General features: G+C 42.8%; 1 protein-coding gene across 1 annotated transcript in view; it reads left to right on the forward strand.

Annotated features, from left to right (window-relative positions):
* RYR3 (ryanodine receptor 3) overlaps window positions 1-26,739 on the forward strand; it is a 743,078-nt gene that overhangs the window by 147,384 nt on the left and 568,955 nt on the right. Inside the window, 3 exon segments of the mRNA XM_030213678.1 lie at window positions 2,015-2,201; window positions 10,196-10,331; window positions 23,511-23,606. Coding sequence (XP_030069538.1) covers window positions 2,015-2,201; window positions 10,196-10,331; window positions 23,511-23,606 — 419 coding nt within the window.

The raw sequence follows: 26,739 nt of genomic DNA on the forward strand, positions 1-26,739 counted from the left end.
CAGGTTCCTGCCCAGTTAAACCCCACTGAGCTGACCAGCTGTTGATATTTAGTGGTACTTAACCAGCCATTCCCTAACCAGCTAGGTTAATGGTGGTTCACGGGTGGAGTTTGGGCAGAACTACTATTTAGCCAGTTACAGGCAATATTCAGTCCACTAACCGGCTATATATGTGGATAAAGTTTGGACAGCAAAAAGAATGTCCTAAGAGGAAGTATTTTTTCACGGAGAGAGTGGTGGATGCTTGGAATGCCCTCCTGCGGGAGGTGATGGAGATGAAAACTTTAACGGAATTCAAACATGCGTGGGATAAACATAAAGGAATCCTGCTCAGAAGGAAGGGATCCCCAGAAGCTTAGCTGAGATTGGGAGGCAGAGCCGGTGGTGGGAGGTGGGGCTGTTGGTTGGGAGGCGGGGATAGTGCTGGGCAGAATTATACGGTCTGTGTCCTGAAGAGGACAGGTACGAATCAAGGTAGGGTATACACAAAAAGTAGCACATATAAGTTTATCTTGTTGGGCAGACTGGATGGACCATGCAGGTCTTTTTCTGCCGTCATCTATTATGTTACTATGAGTTAACTGGGCACTGGTCTGAATATCGGTTAGTGCCTGGAACTTTCGTGTTGTCACACTAACCCGGATATTCAGTACTGAACACTGTGGTCTGAATATCGAGCCCTTCATGAATAACTTTTGAACACACATCTTAATGTCTAGCCAAATGTTATCCTTTTGATGACCTAGGAAATTTAAAAATCAAAACATTTTACAGAAATCAATTGGATTAATGCCATTGAATTTTCAGCCTGGGAAATTATAGTGAACACCATGTTAAATATGAGTATTCAAGGTCAGACAGCAATCATGGAGGTTGTAGAAGTAATTTTGTATATCTGTCTATTTATATTAAGATGTTAGCATAATGCCAAAACATAATCTGGACAATATTTAAAACTGTTTAATCGGCCAGGAACAGCTCCTAGTCACTTAAATAGACTAAAGCCGGCTAAGTGCTATCATTCAGCGTGAGATAGCTGGCTATCAACTGAATATTACCACTTAGCAGCTAGCCCAGTCACCGGCTATGTCGTGCGACATAGCCGGTTAGCGCCAATATTCTTTGGCTGACCGGCTAAGTTTAGCAGCCAGATAGGCCCACGTGAATAGCAAGTGTATCTTTAGCTGCTATAGCTTAGCCAGTCAGTTGATGAATTTCAGCTTAACTGGCTATGTTTTTAGCAGCAAAATATAACCCCGGAAATTCAATGCTGGTCACTGGATACAGCACCAGCATTGAATTTCTGGGTTTGCCGCCAACTGCTGGAGTTAGCCAAGCTCCCTCCCATGGTCTGAATATTAGCCCCAATGTGTATATGGGGTGTACACAAACAAGTTCACCTACATACTGGTGGGCAATTTCCTCAGGTAGAGCATTGTTATTCCCAGTGCATCTTTTCTAGCAAAAAAGGTGCCGGTACTCAAATGCTAGGCTACCCTTCAGGGGTGGGGTGATCACTGAGGGACCCACCCCACAATAGCCAGGCCCCCTGCAACCAGTCACAGAACCTATGACAAGGCAGAATTGGTGTGTAGAGCCTGAGCTCTTTCATTAAAACTTGGGGTCCTTGGGTCAATTTTAGCAGACAATGGAAAAGGTGCCGGTACTCAGTACTGCCAAGTACCCCCTCAAAAAAACCCTGGTTATACCCAAGGAAATGCTTTTGAAAATAACCATGCCTATGTTCAGCCGAGAAGAATTCCTATCACTGTCTCCTTTAGCTTTGCTGTGAGTGAAATTGGTTAACAAATCAGGAATAGGAGATTTGGGTGAAAATCCATCTGTCTCAAGCTTTTTTGGCCTTTAGAATTAGGCATCTTTTACTTAGAAGTTCCTTTTCCCTGGGATGTACTTTACCAGATAACTTTCTATGCTCAATATTCTAGGTCTTTGATTGGAATATTTCATCTGCTGAAGTATAACTAAACCTTCCTGTTCCTTTTGTTTTGACCAGAGATCTGGATTCTCAAAATGTACGGAAGGAAACTGCCACCCCCATCGCCCTGCTTGTTGAGGAGGTTGTTCAGACTCTGCAAGATTTAATAGCATACTTTCAACCTCCAGAAGAAGAACTAGAACATGAAGACAAACAGAATAAACTTCGATCCCTCAAAAACCGGCAGAATCTCTTCAAAGAAGAGGTACTATAACAACAGCCAAACACACCAAAAAGTGTTTCCTATGAAGGAAGATGTTGTCTAAGGAGTAGAGAACGGACATGGGACAACCAATCCAGTTGAGACACTAAAAGCGGAGTAGATAAAATCTGTATTGCCAATGACCAGATATAAAAGACTCAACATGGTTCCATGTTTTGGCAAATGGTGTCCTTCCTGGATTGGTTGCCCCACGTCCTTTCCCTACTCCTTGGACAGCACTATAACAGTAGTAACATCTGGGCATATAGACACATCTTGTATCGCTACAGCCATTTCTAAATGCCTCTTCATTCAAAAGGGAGCCATTCTTTCTGTACAGCATGCTTTTCTCCATTGACAACTCTACCTCTCCCCTATATGAGATATTCTTATTATGTTTAAATCTTTTTATTAACATAAAGGCAACATAACTTATACATGACATTTCCAAATCACAAGCAGCACCTCTGGCATATTTGTTCAAGTCTCTAGTTGTTAGAAAAACAATACAAACAAACCAACTTCAGAACCTTCCCTCTTCCTTAACCCCCACCCCCCCCCCCCATAAACCCCTCCACCCTCCCCTCTCCTCAGCACAAGACACCGATCTGTGGTCTATCATTGTTTTTATTTGTGGAACTGTTAATTGAGGATTCTACTGCGAGCTGTGGGTTGTAGAGTGTCCCAGAAGTCCGCCCACGTTTTTTGGAGTGTCTTATTATTAAGTATTCTGAACCCCATTCATAAACTTAACTCTCAAGATTTAACTTTTCCTCAAAAAAATTTTTGAGGTGAATTTTCATTGATAAGCTGGCCATATAACCTTATAAGCATGTCATGCAGATTTGAATGGAAGTAAACATTTAAGTATTAACACTAAAAAGCCACATATAACTTCATACATATACATTTAAATCAGCTATTTGTGTGTTTGGAGTTAAATGCACAAGTTATCCATTCAGTGACTGAATTTCAGCACTGATTGGATAATGTTTTGGCCTGCTCCTGGCCCATCTCAGATGCTGCCCAAAATTATGTATATGGGTAGATATTTTTTAAAAAGCAGTTATGCAATCAGAGCCACTTCCACTGACTGCATAACTGCGTCTGAATATTAGCAGAGTTTTAAAACCTATTTTGAAAGTATCATAATAGCTTGTACTCTACAAAATAATTTGTAATCACATAGCCAATGTAGTTACAAAGAGTATGAGTGCTTTTAGTGTGCCCACTTTATGCTAATTTTCAAAAAGACACTAATTAAGCAGTGCCTCTTTGAAATCTGTGCAGAATACAACATTTAGGGGGCATTTATTAAGGTGTGGTAAAGGTTGGGCTTGTATTGCACCTTACTTTTTTTGAGGGAGTGACTAACCAGCAGTAGTTCAGTATCGCAGGTTAGTCATTCTCACAGTATATGAATAACACAGCTTGTGATCCGTCTCCCAAGTTGTGCTATTCATAATGCCCAGGAGCATCACCAAAACTACCCTCACCTTCCCATAGGCCCCCAGGCCTACTTTAGTAATCCCTGTTGTCTAGTGGGCTTGGGGCAGGAGCAATCCTCAGTCACTCCCGTCCTTTATTGGCGCAAGGTTCAAAATGGCAGCAGTGACCCCAAGCAATAGATATTGCAGCTTGACCCCCTTATGGTAGTGCTGTGAGACTACCTCTAGGGGGGTCACTGGCACCATTTTGAATCTGTCGCCATCAAGGGACAGGAGTGACTGGGAATTGCTAAAGGTAGGCCCAGGGGGATCTATGGGGGTGGGGGCATCAGGAGGGAGGGGAAAGAGGGCAGTTGCTGAATTCAAGCTGGCCCCTTTAAGAAGCAGCTGGGACCACTGGGCTCCCAGCCAGAAAAAATAATGGCAGCTTTTTGATGGTATTTTTAGAGGAATAATACAGCTTGTGCTATTCAATTTACATAGTAATGAGGTATATTTCATGCATTTGTATCTCATTACTGTGTATCCCACAACAACAACACATTTTATTGCCCTTTTACATGCATTAAGGGGCAATCAACGTGTGTTAGGGCTATAATGCTCTATAATAACTTCCCTTACTTGGGAAAAATGAGGTAGCTGTAAATTGCTCTTTTGAAATGTGGTCAAAAATACACACAGCTGTCATACTGCATATAGCTTTAGCTGTATTAAAAGGAGATACTTTGGTGAGCAGGTTTAACTCAGAGATAAAAACAACATGCATGCATTTGGATCTCAAATGTGAGTTTTTCTGTTCCTGCTTGGCCGTCTGCACAAATAGCACGTCCTTTTTTGTTTTAATATTTGCACTTGCTTATAAGTACATACAGTAAGTACTGAAGGTCCATCAAACCCAGTATCCTGTTTCCAAAAGTGGCCAATCCAGGTCCAAGTACCTGACAAGACCCAAAAGAGTAAAATAGATTTCATGCAGCTTATCACCACTACTTAGTAGCTTCATTGCATGCCCCCTAGTCCTTGTACTTTTGGAAAGAGTAAACAATTCACGTCTACCTGTTGCACTCAACTCAGTATTTTATAGACCTCTATCATATCTCCCCTCAGTTCTCTTCTCCAAGCTGAAGAGCTGTAGCCTTTTTAGCCTTTCCTCATAAGGGAATCATTCCATCCCTTTATCATTGTGGTCACCCTTCTCTGTACTTTTTCTTTTTCTACTTTGTCTTTCTAGAGATGTGGTCACTGTATTGTGTAATATGACGGCAATATAAAATTCTCCGTTTTATTCTCCATTCCTTTGCTAATGATTCCTAACATTCTATTGGGGCAATTCTATAACTGGGTGCTGCCTTTAGGCACCCCAATACCTTGCAGTGAGAGCCTACTCTATAACATAAGAATAGCCATACTGGGCCAGACCAATGGTCCATCTAGCCCAGTATCCTGTTTCCAACAGTGGCCAATCTAGGTCATAAGTACCTGGTAGAAACCCAAATAGTAGCCACATTCTGGAATCCCAAACAATGACAAGGTTCCGGAACCCCAAATAGTAGCAACATTCCATGCTACTAATCCTAGGTGCCCAGAATCTATTAATTCAGAGCAAGAGGGATATTTGCAACAGTGCACTCTTCCTAAGCTCGATCAGGAAGCAAAAAATTTAGAGAGAGAGATATTGAAACAAGAATTATTAATGGCAATAAAATCGCTGAAAGATGGCAAGGCGCCAGGCCTGGATGGGGGGTTTTAAACAGATTTAGAACTATCTTTTCACCCAGGCTGGAAACTGTTGTTTAATGATGTATTACAAGAGGTGTGTGTGTGTGTGTGTATCTATGAATACAGCTGGGATTATTCTTATTTTAAAATCAGGTAAAGATGCAACCGTATGCTGATTATACAGTCCAATCTCTTTAATTAACTTGGATGCAAAAATATTAGTCAAGGATGCAGTCTACCTTCCTAAGCTTGTTCAGGATGATAAATCAGGTTTCATTTCTGGGAGGCAAAGCAATGATAATATTTTGGAGACTTTTAAACTTGCAGTGGTGGGCTAGACAAGTTAAAGACACTTCCCTATTACCTGTCGATGCTGATCTGGCATTTGACAGGTTAGAATGGGACTTCATTTTCCAGGTATTGCAGATAGTGGGTAACTCGGATTAGATTATATGAAAATCCATTGACATGCTTGAGGGTAAATGGAGGTTACTTGAAAGCCTTTAAACTAGGGAGAGAAACAAGGCATGGATGGCCCTCTGTCCCCTCTCTTATTTGCACTGGTCATAGAACTGTTGGCAGCAAGGATTAGTAGTAACATGGATGTGAAAGAATTTTCAAAGGGTGGCAGGGAACACAAGATAGGTCTCATTGCAGACAATGTGATTTCCATGCTTGGTCACCCTTTGATTATTATTATAGAAGTTGTTAGTGATATAGATTCCAATATACTACACCACAAAAATAAAAGGCAAAAAAACCAAAAAAGAGTGAGTATGCATTCAAAAGCTGTGGCAAGCACTAATGCATGAATACTGCAGGTTAAAATCCACTACCGCTGGGTGCACTCAGGTGCCCTAGGTTAGTTTTCGGATCAATGCATGCTTTATCAGCCCAGACATGCAGAGTCAACAAGCTGAAAATTGTTTATTGTCTTAAAAATATTGAATGAGCCGAAAAAGGGCAATCAGCAAACAATAACAGGTAACTGAAATATGGATCAATTACCACACTATCTAAACATTTGTTTACTTTCTAAAAAGTACCTGGGGTGATATGCTGCTCGCAGATTATCCAATATAACTGATCACAGGGCCTCAGCAAACAGATCTGTCTCTCTCTTCTCCTGGGCTAAGACTGGGGAAAATGCTAGTAAAATCCAAATGAAAATAAGCTCCTGGGCAATCAGAGCCCAGAACAACAAACTTTGAAAGTATACTGCAGACTGCCTTTCCAAAAGGCTTAAACAAAGAAAACAGCCTTGGTTCTGCAGCAGCTTCAAAACAAACATGCACCACCTGCTGGACAAACTAGAGAAATACACTTCAAATACAGGAAATAATTAAGGCAGTTTTACAGGCTTAAAACACACTGTTCTGTCAGTTACGTGTTGTCCTTTTATGCCCTTTTACGCAGGCTATGAAATTCTGCTTGGAGTTCTAAACTAACATCTTTGCCCCGATGGGTACTTCAGCATGTTGTTAAACAATACCTTTTAAAACAGCCACATGAGACAGAGTTTTTGCAAAAAAGTCTGTGACACACAGGGCTGTATAAAATGCCTGGCACTGTCCATCTTTAAAACCAGATTTTTTTCTTTCAACTTGTCTGCAGAAAGGGGGCATGATGGGGGGGGGAGTGCATGTTAGCCTGATTGACCTCACACAGACTGACATGGTTTAAAACCAGCATGATTGCTGGTCTCTGTGTACGAGGAGGGGGCGGGGGTGAGGGTGAGGAGGTGGAAATTCTATCACACAATACAGCATATCCCTTTGCCAGCAGGGCTTGCTTCAAGAGGAGGAGAAGAAGGGGATGGGGGTCTGGGGTCAAGCCTTTTTGCTGCACTATCAGAAAAGGAGTTAAAAAAGACAGCATGATTTGAGAGAGATACAGTGAAAAAGCCCTGACAAGCCAGACCCCTCTGAGCTTTGTAAAATTTATCTTAAAACAGCTTTGTCTCTGCTGGGAGTGAAAATATTTGGAAAGGTGCTGATGTGTCGGGGTTGTACAAAACAGGAACAAGGAGCTCTGAGAATAGAGGAACTATGGATGGGAGAGAATCTGAAAGAGGAGCTGAGTGATGTGTGGATAGAGGGGTTGGGAAACAGAGGTGATTGTGAAAGAGGAATAGATGAGTTGTGAATAGAGGGGTTGGGAAACAGAGGTGATTGTGAAAGAGGAATAGATGAGTTGTGAATAGAGGGGTTGGGAAACAGAGGTGATTGTGAAAGAGGAATAGATGAGTTGTGAAAGAGGAGCTGAAGAGGCAGGGGTTGTATAAAAGAGCAGATAGTAAGTGTGAAAGAGGAGCCTTAAGGAAGGATGATGGGTATGTGTTCTTTTTCTCTTTTTTCTATCTATTGTATAATTATGGTACAACCAGAGACCCCCCCCCACTGGAATGGTGGCGGGCCCAGTCATAGAGCTCAGGCCATTACAGACCTTGGCTGAGTCAGAAATCTGATGGCTGACATAACTGGGAGCTTACTGGAAAAGTATGGCCTAGTTTTTAGTCTGAATTGAGGCCTAAATAAGCTAAATTAGGAAAAGTTAGGTCAATAGATATGGAAACAAAAATGGAGGATTTCAGCACAAAATGGAAGCCGTATCTGTTACAAAGTGGAATTTTCTCTAATGTAAGTTAGGAAAACAAGTTGAGAAATGAGTGAGTCATGCCAGGTGCAAAGAAAATAGGGAACTAGCTGTCCAAGAGGGGAGGGAGACTTTCCTGTGAACAGGATTGTGGTCAGCCATGGTGTGAGAAAGGAAAGGTGTAGCTGGATGCAGGGTCTTGCTTAAGATTTGTGGTCAAGCGAGCTAAAGACAAAACCATGTTAGCAAGATAAAAGCTATTCATTAGCATGAGCCAATCAGTGACAACCATGACATTAGCATAGATCCAATCAGGTATATCTATTGTCATATTATCCATATCCTGAGGGCACCTATAAAAATCAGGGTATTTCCTGGTTTAAGTTAGAGAGAAGGGTTGCCACTCTCTCTCTCCAAGGGAAACCAATGTGTCCAGCAGAATTGACAAATTACCTAATTGCTTTCCCTTGTAAAACCTTTAATTGGTAAATTATAAAAGATTAGGAACTAATTAACACCTGTTTGCAGCTGGATTATTATATTCCTATAACTAATTGATTGTACGTGCCTGTTGTCAATCACTGATTTGACTTGTACCTTGGCAAATAAACTCCTCATTCCAAATGATGATTTGTGGGCTTCACTTAATGATGAAAGGCTGTAAGTATAAATGCTTTTGCTGTATCAGGCTTTCGCTGCATTGTATAATTTGTAATCTAAATCCAGTTTGTCATAAGGCTGGTATCTATTCCTTGCCAGTGCTGAGAGGCGGACTAATACAGGTCCCTTAGACCTAACGTCTCTCTCAGTGGCAATTCCTTTTAGAACTTCACAACTCCTTGATTACCCCAGTACTAGTGCTATTTAGAGATGGAGTCAGATTTAAGGTCACTCCAGCCTTCTTGGGGGTCTCTGAACCCTAAAATGAAAACACTATATATATCTATATCTCTATATCTATATATACATATACATTAGAATCCAATATTCATTAATTGAATATCAGGAGCAATCAGCTCCAACACAAATCTTATACCTTTAAAGTGATAGGCACTGAACCTCAGCCGCGCTGCACTGCTTTCATACTTTTAGCAAAGAGTCTTATGTGCTCGCATCGTCATTGTCTCAACAGCCTCCACCCCCTTAAATTAGATCTACATTTGTAAATAGCTTAAATCTTTAGCTGTTTCAACTTTTTTAGTAAACGATATACTCATCTTGAGATTAAAATTTCAAAACTTGTCAGCAATAGAGGCACTGGCTATCACTTTAAAGGTATAAGATTTGTGTTGGAGCTGATTGTTCCTGACATTCAATTAAGGAATATTGGATTCTAGTGGATGATTTTTGAAGCATCAGCAGAGAACGTTTGCTATACAATTGTTCTATATATATAATGGGCATCTACGATGGGGCAGAAAGGGACAGAAAAAAAAACTGGTGATGAAGAAAGGAAGGGAGAGAAAGAGGACTGGGGCTTGAAGAGAGAGAGAGTGCGAGGAAGAACATGGCATTGGAAAAGGAGCTGCAAGACTGGAGATCATGGAGAGACTCCTCCTTTTCCAGTCTCTGCCCTCCTTTCCAAGATACCAGAATCTCCTCCCCGCTCTCTATTTCCCAGATCCCTTCTCCTTGTTCCCATACTTCCCTCTTCATCTTCTTCCCCATCCCTATCTTCATTCTCTTCATATTTGCCCATCTCCAGTTTTTCTTCTTCTGTCTTCACTCCTGCTGCTTAACCTCATCCCCATACCTCTATCTTCCACATTTCTGTTCATCCATTATTTTTTCCATCCCCCTTCCCATTCCTGAGATCTTTCTGTCCGCTCCTGTATCAGCATCGGAACTGTCCCAATCCATAAAGCTCCCAAAAGAACAAAAAACTTATTCAGACAAAAACTTATTCAGACATAAAGAAAGGCTGAAAAGCTACTGTAATTGTATTATACAAAATTAAGTTACATAATTTAATATAAATTTGTACAAATCTGTCACAGAATTGCTACAGAGTTTGTTACCTCTTGCTGCAGAATCTTACCCCTGAACTGCCTCAAGAAACTAATTTTGCCTGGCCTATGAAGATTCTTATATGTCCTTTGGAGAAATCACCACTGCAGAAATGTTCTTATCTGAAGTTAAATAGCAGCAATGTGATAATCAGAAAGGTTAAACTCCAGCATTCAACAACAATGATGTATCAACAAATTTTCCTTTTCTCTGTCTCTTGTGTTCTAGGGAATGCTGGCCTTGACGTTGAATTGCATTGACCATTTGAACGTCTACAGCAGTGCTGCACACTTTGCAGAGTTTGTCGGGAAGGAAGTAGGACCTGCGTGGAAGGAGATTCTCAATCTACTTTATGAATTACTGGGTGATTACCATGCATGGACCTTAGATTTAGAGTTATCACTGAACATACCTTTTTCCCCAGCCATCTTGAACAGATCCTAGACCAGCTGCTGTGTTCAGATCACTAACTGCCAGTGCGTATTTCCTAGTAAAAAAGGTGCCGGTACTTAAATGCTTGGCCACTCTTCAGGGGTGGGGTAATCACTGAGGGACCCATCCCACAATAGCCAAGCCCCCTGCAACCGGGCAGGATTGGTGTGTAGAGCCTCAGCTCTTTCATTTAAACTTGGGGTCCATGGGTCAATTTTAGCAAACGACAGAAAAGGTGCCGGTACTCAGTACCCCCAAGTACCCCCTCAAAAAAGCCCTGCTAACTGCTATCATACTAGCCATCAAAATTATCTATTGAAATAAACTAGTCATAACTAGAGAATTAACTCACTCCACTGTAGGCAGTTCCAGGAAAAAAGCCAGGAATGAATAGGAATTGGAGACAATGCTCTTCTCTTACACAGCAGTAATGGTCCCATCAATTCCGGCTCTACCATATCTGCATGTCTCTCCTGTCTGTTGGAACAGTACAGGGCTGGTTCTCGAAGGAGTTTATATATTAAGTGCTAAATATATTGATACTGCTGCTGAAAACAGTCACTCACTGCTCCAGCACTCTCTGTATAGAGCAGGGGTTCTCAACCCAGTCCTCAGGACACATCCAGCCAGTAAGATTTTCAGGATATTCAAAATGAAGATGCATGAGCTAAATAGAAGTAGTGCATGGAAATTTCTCTCATGTATATTCATTGTGGGTATCCTGAAAACCAGACTGGCTGGGTGTATCCCAAGGACTGAGTTGAGAACCCCTGATATAGAGCTGGTTATATTAGAACAAATGACTGAAAACACTTAGGGGCCCTTTCACTAAGTGGCGGTAAGCACTCAAGCATCCTGCGGTAGTTCTGGAATCAGTGTGCACCAATCCCACGCCACAAAATATTTTAAAATATTTTAGCGCAGGGGCGTGCTTGGGGGTGGAGAGTAGGTGTGCCCTGCGCTAATCAAGAAATCACCGCACACTGCCGAGTAGCTCGGGTTTAGCGTGGGAATCCTTATCGCCTAGTAAATAGGTGGCATTAAGAGCTCCTACGTCTGACCACGTGCTAATTGGGAAATTAGCACACGGCCATTAATGGAAACCACCCATTAATGGGTGGAGGAGTGGCCTAGTGGTTAGGGTGGTGGACTTTGGTCCTGGGGAACTGAGGAACTGAGTTCGATTCCCACTTCAGGCACAGGCAGCTCCTTGTGACTCTGGGCAAGTCACTTAACCCTCCATTGCCCCCTGTAAGCCGCATTGAGCCTGCCATGAGTGGGAAAGTGCGGGGTACAAATGTAACAAATAAAAATGACAGCCATTTTACCACCACGCTAAAAGTGGACTCTGCACGCAGGAAATCCTTGCGCTAAAAATAGCGCAGGCCACTTTTTAACATAACTTAGTTAAAGGGCCCCTTAAGGCACAATCACTTATACCATTCTTATAACTGGTTTAAATGCCTGCACCTAGATGTTACCGTGTACGCACGTGAATGATAGAATTCTATGATTTACTCATGTAGCTGTGTGCTCCACTCTTCTTCTTCACAAATTCCACCAAGGTACACGCCCACTGGCAACGTACACACCATCCAATCATGGCACAAAGTTTTCCAGCAAACAGTATTTTTATTTTTGCTACATTTGTACCCCGCGCTTTCCCACTCATGGCAGGCTCAATGCGGCTTACATGGGGCAATGGAGAGTTAAGTGACTTGCCCAGAGTCACAAGGAGCTGCCTGTGCCTGAAGTGGGAATCAAACTCAGTTCCCCAGGACCAAAGTCCACCACCCTAACCACTAGGCCACTCCTCCACTATTCTCTAAAAGGTCAAAGGCCTCTTATGCACATAAATGATTGGAATACCGCTATTTACATACCTTACTGCTGCCTAAAACTAGACAACATCTTACAGAATTACCCTCATTCCCCACCCCCCGGATTCTATATAGTGTGCATAGAGATGCACGCTAAAATCAAAGCGTATTATGTAACAAAACCCGTAACTTAATTGGCTTAACAAGCCAATCAGCATTGTCAACAGAACTTAAGCAATAATGAGTGCCAATTGGCATTAATTAGAATTTATTCCCACAACTCCCTAAGAGTATTCTGTAATATACTGTGCCTAAATTTTAATGCGCTCAGGCAAAAAGGTGCATGGTTAAGGGCGGGGAAATAGGCGTTTCATGGGCATTTCAAAATTTACTGGCATTGTTATAGAATATGGCCCTCTATGCCTAAATCTACATGCTGGGATTTATGCCACATTTTCATTGGTGTAAATAGAGGTGTGTAGTTTTAGGCACTAGGATATCAACTAAGCGTATTCTATATACCGCACCTAAATCTAGGCGCAGCTTATAGAATACACTTAGGCAGAAATTTTTTTTCACGCAGATTTTCTAGGCACCATATAAAGAATCTGGCCCATTGTGCCATAGTAAAAGGAGGGAATTCTACCCAATTATACAGATACCGAGCAATATGCAAAATGATTAAAGCTGGCAGGAGAGGTTAGCACCACTGAATATTCATGGATAGTGCCTGTGTCAAAGTTGGCTAACTGGTGGACATTTCGGGGCGGAGTTAGCACTTATGTGTTGATACTCAGCACTTGACTGCATAAGATAACCACTTATATTGGGCCGCATAAATAGCTGTCCTATCTTTAAGAGGTTTAGCGTGTGTGATCAAGGACTGAATACTACATTTAACCGCATAAGCTTTAGTGGCCTACCTAGAACTGGATATTCAATGGCACTGCCCGGACATGGCCCAGCTTTGAATATCTGTGAATACAGCCAGCGGCAGACATAAAAATGCTGACTGCTGCTGGCTGAATATTGGCCAGATCGTGGTGATATTTAGCTGCTAACCGTGTAGTTAATTAAGATAGGACAGCAAAAAAGCTTTCCTAACCTAGGGGCCCCTTTTACTAAGGCGCGTAGGTGCTTATTCGTGTCCAACGTGTGTCAAATTGGAACTACCGCCTGGCTACTGCATGCCCTGGGCGGTAATTCTATTTTTGATGTGTGTACAAAACACACGGTAGAAAATATTTTCTATTTTCTACCGCGTGGCGCTGACCCGGAGGTAAGCAGCAGTTTACGCATGCTGATGCTTACTGCCTGGTTAGCTTGCACGACTTTACCGCTAAGTCAGTAGGTGACAGTAAGGTCTCAGGCTGAAAATGGACACATGCTGGTCTTAATTTTGCTGCATGACTATTTTCATCCACAAAAAAAAAATGCCTTTTTTCCAGGCGCTTTGAAAAATGGACCTGTGCATGTCCAAAACATGCACCTACACCAGTGCAGGCCAATTTTCGGCATACCTTAGTAAAAGAGCCCCTTAAGATGCTCAGCTATAAGGATATCAGTTGAATATCATCGTTATCCACGTAACAGAGGCGGTCACCACTATATACATATATTCCATACCGCCACATCTATGAATAGTGCCATTTAATATATGTGAAGCTTTTAAATACAGTGGCCAGTATAAAAAAAAAAACAATAGTAGTGGATTTTAAATAATGACCCAACAGTATCTAATTTATTGTTTACTAAAGAAGCCATGAAAAAAATTCTGATCATGGTTTTGCACATGTATACATATAAGTTGGTACTTCACAACTTATGTGTGTTGATGTCGGCACATTTTGCAAACCTGGATGGGGACATATATGATGGACAATTAAGGAAGATGCCTCCCTTAATCCCTCTTGAAAAGGGTTGATTGAAACAAGTAATTTTTCAAAAACCTATATGTGTTAGGGAGTAGCTGTAAATCCCTATTGGAAATATTAGGTCTTATATGTGCATTTCCTGTACAAAATGGGGAAGACATATGTAGATTTTTGACATGTCTTAACAATGTCCAGACCACACCCCCAAGGGGTAAATTGAGCCCTCTGTAAAAGTGCCATTTATGTGTAGATGCCATTTCTATGTGTAAATACCAGAATTTCCTTGTTGAGATTTTGGAATAAGGCTTCTACAATAATTCCCATAGTGCAGGCCTGCTTTAGGATTTGGTTACAAGGCTCCAGAAATTTCCTCACTTTAAAACAAAAGAATATTTTTGGACCCTTTTATACAAAGACTAGTAAAAAAAGGCACGTTTCTGGAGCCAATGAAACGGGCGCTAGCAAGGCTTTCCTGTGCCCCCCCCCCCCCCCCCGTCGTTGATGTTGGTGAATTGTTCCGCCTCCGCCCTCAACGTCATAACGTTTGACGCGAGGGCGGGGCCCAGACACTGATTTTCGAGGCTTCAGAGCTTCGAACATACGAACCTTGGCTTCAGTGACGTCAGAAGCCAATAGAACGTTGAGGGTGAGTTTTATATATATATATATAGATTTGCTTTTGTACTCTTAGGGTAGGATCCAATCCTAGTTCAATGTGAATACTGAATGGGGATTTGTCTCTTCTGCAATAGTTGTTGGGAAAGGGAAATGGTTTCTTGCAACTACATTCAAAGTGGTTTACATATTATATTCAGGTACTATTTGTACCGGGGCAATGGAGGGTTAAGTGCAGTGGCGTAGCAAGGGCAGGGTGCTCCGTCGAGAGCCGACAGCTCATCTCCTGCCACAACCCTGCCTTTTTAAAAAAAAATCCATGCAGCGACGCAGGCAGCGCCTCATGTCTGCCCTGCGTGTGCTGTGAAAGGAGAAAATTGCTTCGCTGGCATCGGGCCTTCCCTCGCTGTGTCCCGCCCTCTTCTGAGGTAACTTCCTATTTCCTCGAGGGTGGGACACAGCGAGAGATGGCCCAACACCAGCGAGGCAATTTTCTCCTTTCACAGCACACACAGGGCAGACGCGAAGCGCTGCTGCATGGATTTTTAAAAAAAGGCAGGGTGGTGGCAGGAGAAGAGGGTTCTCGGCGGGGGGGGGGGGGGGGGGGGGGAGAAGGGGTCTGAAGCTGGAACTGGGATCTGACAAGGGGGCTGAAAAGGGGGGATGAAAGGCATGTGGTGGATGAAGGGGGCTGAAGCGCAGATGGATTGAAGGGGCAGAGAGAAAGGGCAGATGGTGGGTGGAAGGGGGAGAGAGAGGGCAGATGTTGATGGAAGGGGGAGAGATGGCAGACTGGGGCAGATGGAAGGGAAGAAATAGAGGGCAGATGCTGGATGGAAGGGAGAGAGAGGGCAGACAGTGGATGGAAGAGACATTACAGAGGGCAGACACTGGATGGTAAAGAGAGAGCGAAGACAGATGCTGGATGAAGGAAGACAGTGAAAAGAAGATGAGGAAAGCAGAAACCACAGACAACAAACTGTAAATAAAATATATATTTTTATTTTTTTGCTTTAGGATATAGTATTGTAGCTGTGTTAATAAAGGTTTATAAATAGAACATGTAAATAAGGTAATCTTTTTATTGGACTAATTTTAATACATTTTGACTTAACTTTCAGAAAACAAAACCCCCTTCCTCAGGTCAGGATAGGATACTGTAACAGCACTATACTGTATTGACCTGAGGAAGGAGATTTTGGCCTCTGGAAGCTAAATGTATTATTCCAATAATGGTATTTTATTTTCTGTAATTGTTTTATTTCTATTTGTTAATTTGTAAAGTGGTGATTGGTATTTGTTAGTTTTTTTCAAATTTACATCTGCTGTCTTTATATTTTGAACAGTACTAGGGGACATTTTCTGTTTCTGTGGTGTGGCATTGTATGCAGAGTCTGGCATCGGGGGGTTCAGTTTAATTTTTGTCTAAATAGAAAGTTTATTACTTATTCTATAGTGGATTAGGGTGTATCTGTGTTTGTGAAAAAGACATGGCTTTTGGTTGGCTTTGACTGTGCAGGATCGATGATCTGTACTAATCTGTCTGTTTTCGTTTTACAATAGGTGAATTGATGTTCTAGTGCTCACTGTAGTATTTAAGATGCTTTCCTTTTCCTTGTGTGACTCATACAAATTACTGCTTATGGTATGGTAGAATTGCTGTATAGGTCCTGAGTGTTTTGTATTCTCGGTATACCTAGTACTGGATTTGGGGGGGGGGGGGGGGGGGTTAAAAATGACCGGCCCCGGGTGTCAACTACCCTAGCTATGCCACTGCAAGTGAGTAATATCAAAAGTGGCAACTGCATAAGTAAAAGCAGGAAATACAAAGTGTTACTTCAGGAACCATTCACTAATCAAAACCCAGACACAAGAATGGGTTAAAGAAAAGTGGATTGAAACCTAAGGGTGAGTGAGTGATTGATAGTGACAGCCCACCACAGTGGATTATAGACAACATAGTTTACAGCAAGCAAAGAAAAAGATGGTGCAACAGACATCTGTAGATTCTGTAAGAAAGAGATGGAAACTGTCACTTATCTCATAGCTGGCTCATTTCTATACAGAAAGGCATAACAAGGTGTCATGTCCAGTGACGATCCTAGGTCGGCTGCCACCCGGGGCGGATCACTGATGTGCACCCCCCCCCCCCAGCACAATGACACCCCCCCGGCGCATCAACCCCCCCCCCCCCCCCCCCGGTGCATTCTTAGCTGCTGGGAGCAGCCACGCGGCTCCGCTGGCTGCCTGCTCCCTCTGTCCCGGAACAGGAAGTAACCTGTTCCGGGGCAGAGGGAGCAGGGAACCAGCGGAGCTGACAGGCGCGCGGCTGCTCTCTACACCCCTCCAGCTGCTTGCACCCGGGGCGGACCGCCCCCACCGCTCCACCCTTGGTACGCCGCTGGTCATGTCTCATTTATTGGAAACTGTAAACATTACAGCATCACTGTACTGGAAAAGCACTGGGATCATAACCCTAAGAGAATAATGGAGAATGAAGAGGTTATGATTCTGTGGTGTGTGGTGACATTTACAACAGGGGATTTAGTAAATGTGCCAAAGAACAAGAGGGGCTCTACAGCATCAACACAGCACCTCCGACCCTCACAAAAACAAGAGGGACTTGGCAATCCCATACAGGACCTAAAGATGATTCAGAACACAACAGTGAAACTTATTGTTGGTGCAAACAAATGGGGCCATATAACACCACTGCTTAAAGAAAAACATTGGCTACCCATCTCTACCAGAATCTCTTATAAACTCTTCACACTGACCCACCAAATTTGATCTTCGGGACTCCAGTCATTCCTATTCCACTATCCATATACCCAATCAGATACTATGCTCCACTAAACAACTGTTGACTATACCAACCTACAAACAAATACGCTATCAGCATGTACATAGCTCTTTATTTAGGGTAACCATTCCTTCCCTATGGAAGGGGTTGATGGGCTCGACCTAACATCTCCCATTTAAAAAAAACCAAAAAAAAAAAAAAAAAACCCCAAACAAACCCCAAACCAAAAGGAGCTTGGTGGCCCCAACATAACAGTTCCCACCACCAGTGGAGATAGTGGGACTCAGTGACCTCAACAAATCACCCACCCATAATTCTTCCCATTCCTCTTTCCCCCTACAAACTGTACCCAACAGGTTATTTCTCTCCCTCTCTCTCTTATTCCTTGCACTTCCTCTCACTCTTGTCTCCCAACCCTTCACCCACACTTCCCTGCCCCTTTTCCTGCTATCCATTTACTTCCTGTCTCTTCCTCCACTCTCTCACCCCCACTACCTTCTCCTCTACTCTTGTTTTCCTATCCTAACCCCACCCCACACTCTCCTCTCTATCCTTATCCCTTTACTCTTCTTTTCTTGTGCCCTGAACTTCTTTCACTCTGCTTACCACTCCTTGTTCCTCTCCTTTTACCTCACACTCCCTTTTTTCTTTCTATCCTGCCCCATCCCTAACCCCATCTCTATTCCTCCTCGTCTGCTTAAACTGTACACCCTTTTGCCCCCAATTCTTTCTCTTACTATTCCAAGATTCAACCTCACCCTATACTCACCACTTGTGCTTCACCCCCCCTTCTTCTCTCCTTTCTCTTGCGCCCTAAACTCCCTTCTCTGCCCAACCAAGCCAAAAATAGGTATAGGTGTAGGACTTAGTAGCTTCCTTCACCTCCTCCTTATCATCTTTCTCCATGACATTTTCAAAAATTACACCATCAGGGAAATAAATATGATTTATGAAAAGTATATCTTGAACATGCTGCAGGAAGCAAATAAATTTCGGGCATATATCAAACAGAAGTTAAGAACGAAGTTAAGAATGAAGAAGATAATTGGCAAGGAAAAAGTCCAGCAGTTGTCCTGGCATAAGTCAGAGGACAGGGATCTTGCCAGGTATTTGTGATCTGGATTGGCCACTGTTGGAAACAGGATGCTGGGCTTGATGGACCTTTGGTCTTTCCCAGTATGGCAATACTTATGTACTTATGTAACCCTGAAAGTGCTAGGATTTCAGGTGGCTAGAGGAAGCAAACCCTGTATATGGGAAACTTTGCGAGTTCTGTATGGAAAAAAAATCATTTTGGCAACGCATGAAAAAAGCCAAGCTGTAAATTCACTGACTGATGACAATGATGATAGAGATAGCCTCTTAGACTTAAGAAAGGTAAAAACAAAGCTGAAGAAATTATATTCATGTTTACACGTTGGAGACAAGCTGGTGAGGTTCCAGTTGGATATAGGGCCCACAATAAATCTCTTGCCAGAAGAGACAGTCAGTGAAGTTCTTGGAGTGGGTTATTCTCCACGCTGTCCTGAGGCTAATATTTACACGTTTGACAACACAGAGCTACAAACAATGGGTATGATTTCAACTAACTTGATGAATCCTAACGACAATTATAGCTACAAAATAGATTTCTATATCATTTGACGACACAGACAGCCCCTGTTGGGTGCTGAGGTCTGTCAGCAATTGCAGCCATTCTCTATAAACACTGACCATATGTTTGCACTCGGCACTGCTGAAACAAACACTAAGTGGACAAGAACCCGGGTATGTGGCTAGTTTCCTGATCTCTTCACTGAGTATGGTAGATTGGACAGGTAACTCATCTCACCTTGAGCATTGCTTTCAATTCTGGTTGTTGTATTTCAAAAAAAGGTATAGTGGAATTAGAAAAGGTTCAAAGAAGAGCGACCAATATGATAAAGGGGACGGAATGGCTGAAGAGGTTAGGGTGCTTCAACTTGGAAAAGAAATGGCTAGGGGGGGGGGGGGGTATGATTGAGGTCTACAAAATTCTCAGTGGTGTAGAACAGGTAAAAGTGAATTGATTTTTCACTCTTTCAAAAAAGTACAAAGACCAGGGGTCACTCAATGAAATTACATGGAAATACTTTTAAAACAAATAGGAGGAAATATTTTTTCACTCAAAGAATAGTTAAGCAGTTAGCGTATCTAGGTTTAAAAAAGGTTTGGACAAGCAGAGCAGCAAGTTGGCTATATTTGAGACTCTGGGAAATATAGGCAGTGCAGACTTCCCTTTGGAATATTTATGATGCTCTGTTGAGCAGGGACTGTCTTTTCATGTTAATTTGTACAGCGCTGCAGAAATGTTTAATAGTAGTAGTAGTAGTGATGCCAGTAGAATTGTAGAGTTGACTTCACAATGCACAGCCTGGCATGACAGACGTGGTCTGTATCGTGGATGACCTGCTAGACTGTGGAGGTACTATCGAGTAAGCCCAAGAGGATCATTATTCTAATTTTAAAGTTATCTTAGATGCAGAGAAAAATGTATTTGTTTAAACCAGCAGAAGATATGCCTCAACTGCATGTCTGCAGAATTTATGGGGCATGTGCTGTCAGCAGAAGGACTGAAGCCAGACCCTTTGAAAGTTGAGCACCTCATCCACACCATCCAAATCTACTGGAGACATCAAATTTAATAATATATTGGACCTCAGCTGCCCTACTCAGATAGCATATTAGTTATTACTGAGTCACCTTAAGCCATGCTCCTCATCAATCCATGATATTTTTCAATAAATAGTGTATAATCTTTTTAACCCTTTTATTCAATTTTCCAAATCCAATTATTTATATTATTAAAAGATACTCATCTTAATGCCTGTCTTGTGGACTCCCGACATGAAATCATGTTTTGCTAGCAGCTGTATCAAGGATCATCCCCTTTAAGTGCACGTATGTCAACTCCCAGAGTTGAAACATGCTTGAGAAAGAACTGACACTCTCTGGGATGGAAGCTAGAGGTGGGAACTTTGCAGCATGCTCAGAGACACCTATCAAAAGTTTCTGAGTTGGGGACAAGGGATGCACAGCACTGTCAACTGGTGATGTCTCCCACATTTGTGGCTGTTGGCTTCTGCTCTCCACAGAGAACATCCATTACAGGTAAGCAGTGCACTTTTTCTAGTGAAAAAGGTGCCGGTACAAATGCTAGGCCACCCTTCAGGGGTGGGGGTAATCACTGAGGGACCCTCCCCACAATAGCCAGGCCGCCTGCAACCAGTCACAGAACCTATGACAAGGCAGAATTGGTGTGTAGAACCTGAGCTCTTTCATTAAAGCTTGGGGACCATGGGTCAATTTTAGCAGCCAATGGAAAAGGTGCCGGTACTCAGTACCCCCTCAAAAAAAGCCCTGCAGGTAAGCAACTTCATTTTCTTTTGCTCCCTTACTCTTCTTCCAGATCTCTTCTAAGGAGATTCTATTTCCTGTCTCAAGCTATACAAGATGAAAGGTCCTACTATGTAATAAAGTTCTGTTTCATATTCCTGTTACAGCTTATTCTTGAGTATATTAGAACAAGTTTATCCCTTAATAGTTCTGTCAGCATTTTCAAAATGAATAACAATTGTGATCTTGGTGGTATTGGTAACAGCAATGTGTCAAAAACAGTAGCAGTATGTTGGCCTTTGTAGTACTGATAATGGTAATCAATGATTATAGAAAGTTCTGAGAGGGGCCCTGACACAGAAAATAAAATGGTTCCATACAATACTATGTTGCCCAAGTTAAAGTTAATAGGATCAGGGTAATTTCATTCATTCATTTTGTTAAAATTTACTAGACCACCCTTATTGCTAAAGTGAATCAAGGCGGAGTACAATAAAATAAACATAAGAAAATAATGCCATGATACTAAAGGACAGATAAACATCCAACCAAGAATTACATACAATCAGTCAGTAAATCCAAAACAACCAGCCGTGAAGACATGTCTCTCAAGCAAGGACACCCACAGAAGCAGAAAAAGGGAGCCCATCAAAGGCTAGCTTAAAAAAAAGGGTTTTGAGATCTATCTTAAATTGTCAAGAGGAAGTCTCAGATCCAAGAGAAATCAGCAGGGAACTCCACAAAAAAAAAAGGAGCAGTAAACTAAAAAGTGCTTCTCGATGACTGTTGAATGATCAGAGAATGCATGTGGGTACATACAGAATTGTTAAAAGTGGCTAAATAGTCAGGAACACCATTATGGTAAGCTTTAAAAGCTAAAGAAAGAATGTTAAAACTTTATCCGATCAACAGGCACCAATGAAGTCTCATAAGAAGTTCACATCATAATGCATGGCATAATAATCTTGCTGCCATGTTACGTAGAGTCTGTATTCATTTAAGTTCAGCCTTAGTTACCCCAGAATAGATCACATTACAATAATCAATGCGTGAACTAACAAAGGCATGAAATAAGGTGTGGAGGGAATTGAAGCTTAAATAACTATGAACTGAACTTAGCCTTCAAAAAGCCAAAGAACTAGATTGCACTATGGGAGAGGGAGAGGTGGGGGTATGCATGGAGTTTGAGGAATATCTGGGAAAGAGTGTGTGTGGATGGATATTAAGGGTAGGAAAGTGTGCACTGGGGTTTTGGTGTGTTGGGCAGGGATATGTGTGGGGTGTCTGCTATTGGTGAGATGTCTGAGGTGGGAGAATAGGGGCAAGCATATTTTATGGGTACAGTGGTGTTTGATGTGTATATGTAGGGAATTTCAGTTGCCGATGGGGTGTCTGGGGCAGTGGTGCAGCAGGTATGTCAGAGATCAAGTAGAAAGATGTCAGGTACACAACAAAGTCATGGGTGGGGAAGGTGGACTGGTCTGAGAAGGGTTTTTGGGGAGGTGGTGCAGTGAGGATAGGATGTCTGAGATGGGTCTGCCATGAGGGTGTTGGGGGGTGCTGTGGTAGAAGATTCAGGGAACACTCCCCATCCCATCCCCTTTCCCCTTTGAAGGAGAAAGCAAGTGCCATGTGTTCTGTGCTCACCTACTCCCATACTTTTGAAGCAGTGAGTGCAGTACACATTGCTTTTATCTCCAGCAGGGATGCTTTCAGAACCTCCATGCAACCAGGCTACAAGTAAAGCTCTTAATCACTTTATCTTAGACTGCCATAGGCCAAGTTTCATGGTGTGAGCTATGAATTGTTACGGCTCTTACCATGAGACTTCAGCTCACAGCAACAAGCAATGAGACGCTTAAGCGCTTTACTTGATGCCTGGCTGCCTGAGGAGGTGGTGTGGCAGCACTGAGAGAACTAAGTACAATGCATGCCACATCCACGTTCACCTCCACTCTGCGCTGCTGCCCCATGTATTTTTATTCAAATTTCAAGTATGGTCGGTCCAGGAGCAGGCGGCCCTACCAACAGGCAGTCTGTGGCTTTTTGCTGGGCTTGCTCAATGGTAACTACACCACTGATAATAATAGGATTCTGTTTTAAGATCAGCTGCAAGGACATTGTTAGTTTATGTGCTGCCAGAGCAAGCACCTGTAGAGATATTGGGGCTGATATTTAAAACTATTTAATCAGCCAGGACCGGCTCCTGACCAATTAAATAGCCTAAAGCCAGTTAAATGCTAAAATTCAGCTCAGGATAGCTGGCTATCTCGGCTGAATATTAACACTTAATGGCTAGCCCTGTCACTGGCTATGTTTCGCAACATAGCCGGTTAGTGCCGGTAGCTGACCGACTAAGTTTGGTCACTAGATAGACCCACATAAATAAGCTTAACCGACTAAAAAAAAAAATAGGGAAATTCAATGCCGGTCACTGAAAACAGTCCTGGGAATGAATTTCAGGGTTCGCCGCTGACCGTGGGAGTTAGCTGGGTTCCCTCCCGCGGTCTCAATATCGGCCCCATTGTTAATATTGATAATGATTATTGTTATGATGGTGATAATTTTGAGAGTAATGATGCTGAAAACTACACCAACTTGAAGATGATAATAGACTTACAGTTCTATCCCTAATTCTATTTCAGCTGCACTTATTCGTGGTAATAGAAATAATTGTGCTCAGTTCTCCAATAACCTGGACTGGCTGATCAGTAAATTGGACAGACTTGAGTCTTCCTCAGGTGAGTTGTCATGGGAATAACTAGGGAGTTCCAGTGATCATACTCTTGGCACAATTACAGAGTGAGAGAAAAAGGTAAAAGCTGTCTTAAGTATGCAGAGCTGGTGTCCTATAGGGGACATATACTTTTGAACTATAGTCCAGTAGTTTCTCAGTGATAGACTGTAAATTGTACTTGGCATTTTATTGCCAACAATGAGTAACAACACAGTACTCTGAAATGTTGAGCAGAAGCCTTTCTTCATCTGCTCAACATATCAAATATGGAAAAAAAATGCATGCATAATATGTTAATGAAATTCTTATGTGGTGGGGTATCTCTCTGTAAGTAGATGGGGGGGGGGGGGGGGTTATTAGCACATGGGCACATATGGCAGCGCTGACATCACAAGATAGCTGGATTCCAAGCCAGCGTCAATCAATAGTGCGGATATGTTGATGTCAGGGGGTATCTTCCTTTGGTTGAGTTGCTGAAGTTGGGCTGGAGGGAGGGAAATATTGAACCTCTGGGAATCTGTGTGTGTATCAGCTAGTAATATTGTGATTATTGTATATGTCATCATACGTGAACCACTGTATACTGTAAACTTGGAAGTGAAAGATTAATGAATTTACTGCTTATAAGTTTTGAATGCAAGTTTCTATTGCCATTTGTGTGTTGCCATATGTCTAACATAAGAGTGCCAACTGGATCTAGTCCAAGGTTTACCACAGTGCATGCTGGGACTTGTAGTCTTGCTTTTCTTGGGGAATTCAGAACTACAAGTCCCTGCATGCAATGAGGTAAACCCAGAACTGGATCAACCCTGTCCTGCAAATCTGGGTCCAGTTGGCAGTCTTAGTCTAACATATACTGTGTACTTCTCTGTTTAATATGTTGTATTTGACAAGAATCAAGGCTGTTTATGTTTATTAGGCACTTGCTATATCACCTTTCATTGAGGATAATCACAGCAGTTAACACTCAATAAAATTAGTTATTAAAGAAGGAAAGGAACTAAAATTGCTGATATGAGAGCTAGAAGAAGATTAAAGGTAGCAGAAGATGACAAAGTGTGATGTTTGTGAGCCCTTGGCCCAGAGATGGGTGTGACATTTGTGAGCCCTTGGCGCAGAGATGGCCACATGAGAATCACTCAACCACCTCTGGGTAGACCAAGTCCCCTCAGAACTAAGAGTATTTCCAAGAAATGGACCGAACCACAAGTGGAGATGTACTGAGGCAGCTTTATTAGTAGCAAAAAGAGTAGCCAAACAACATAGAAAGGAAAACAGGCAGCCTAGCTATACAGTCTAACCTAGCTGAAGCAAGGCAAACATAATACATAAAATAAGGTAAAATAGAACAGCCTAGCTGTATAGGGAAATCAAACATAAGCAGCCTAGCTGCGCATCTCAATACTAACAGAAACAATGCAAAGCATAAAGTATACAGTAAAGGTAACACAGAACAACCTAGCTAGGGAACAACAACCTAGGGAAATCAAACATAAGCAGCCTAGTTGTGCATCTCAATACTAGCAAAGCAATGCAAACATATGGCATACAGTAGAACACAATAGACTAGGCAAAGGGCCCACCCTAGCGGGACAAAGACAAACAGGCAATACTTGGCTGACAGAGGTAACACCGCTAGTGGTTAAGAAAAGGGTTCATTCTGTCAGTACACTCAGATGAGCCGCTGAACAACCGCAGCAAGCGCCCTCAAAACCAGAGTGAAGCAGAAGCAAAACAAAGGGAAAAGAAAGAGTCTCTTGAGGACCTGCACTGCAGGTAGAGGCCAGAACAGGTCACTCCACTCACAGAAGATTAGGGATGACACCTATGACAAGCAAACAGTCACTGAGGCGCCCAAGCCGGATGCTCCTAAGGCAAGCAAGATAAAGCAATAAAGACCGAGCCGACGCTCGCAAGGTTGAAGACTCAACAGCCCTGCACATCACCCAAGGGCCAGGAAAAGCCCACGTGGACCCCCTGCACTCCAAGCACCGCTCCCTCATCACGTAGCCTCAGCCGCTGCACCTGCAGCACTCCCCGTCATCTAGCCCACACAGTCCCAAACACAGCACAAAGCCACTTGCTGCATACAGTGACTAAGGACTCACAGTGGGCGACTGGAATCTCATCTGACGCACGGGAGGCTCTGGATTCACAGGCCTGGCAGCAGGCTTCATTGGACCCAAGCAAAGGTGAAAGCTGTAGGCAGAGCTATTACTCCTCAGGACTCCCTGGCTTGGAAGCAGACTTCCACTGGAACACAGCATAAGGTGAAAGCTGTAGGCCAAGCTGTACTCCTCAGGACTTCCTGGCTTGGAAGCAGACTTCCACTGGAGCATAGCATAAGGAGAAAGCTGTAGGCCAAGCTTTACTCCTCAGGACTCCCTGGCTTGGAAGCAGACTTCCACTAGAACATAGCATAAGGAGAAAGCTGTAGGCAAAGCTTCAAGCCATGACCTCCCAAAGAAACAGTAGAAGGAACTAGGAGGGCCCAAGCCATCAAGGATAATTGCCAGAACAGTGAGCACACTCAGAAGCCAGCTTAAGAAGTGCTTACAGCTGGTGACATCACTAGCTTGGCCTCCACCACTCTACAGTGACCCCACAGGTCACTGACTGGAACTGCAGGTAATTTTAATAGGTTTAGAAGGAGGAACAGGGCACTGACGAATGCCCTGACTAGCAAGGCACGACTGTCGCCGACGACGACCGTGACACAGAGGGAGGGAGCTCTGGCCTGTGCATGCACGTACTGGACCAGTGAGCCCTGGAAAGCCTGAGAAAAGAGGTGAGCCTTCAAAGAAACTCTAAACTTCAAGTAAGACTGTTCTGCTCAGAGGGAGAGAAGTCCATAGAGAAGAAGCAGTGCAAAAGAAAGCAGAGTGTTGTGTGGACTTGAGATGAGAGTGGTGAACAGAGCGGATGGAGAGATAGTGTTCGGAGGGGGAGCACGGGGATTGAGAGAAAGTATAGGGAATGATCAGATAGGATAGGTAAGAGGGCACCCCCTGTATGGATATCCTGGTGGGACAGTGTTAAGATCTTGTGTTGAATTTCTGTAACTGGTATGGAGACAATGGTGTTGAACTAAGAGTGGGCTAATGTGATCAAAACAGCAGACATGAATATGGAGACTG

The sequence above is a fragment of the Microcaecilia unicolor genome, chromosome 9 (assembly GCF_901765095.1).
Source record: "Microcaecilia unicolor chromosome 9, aMicUni1.1, whole genome shotgun sequence".
NCBI classification, from domain to species: Eukaryota; Metazoa; Chordata; class Amphibia; order Gymnophiona; family Siphonopidae; genus Microcaecilia; species Microcaecilia unicolor.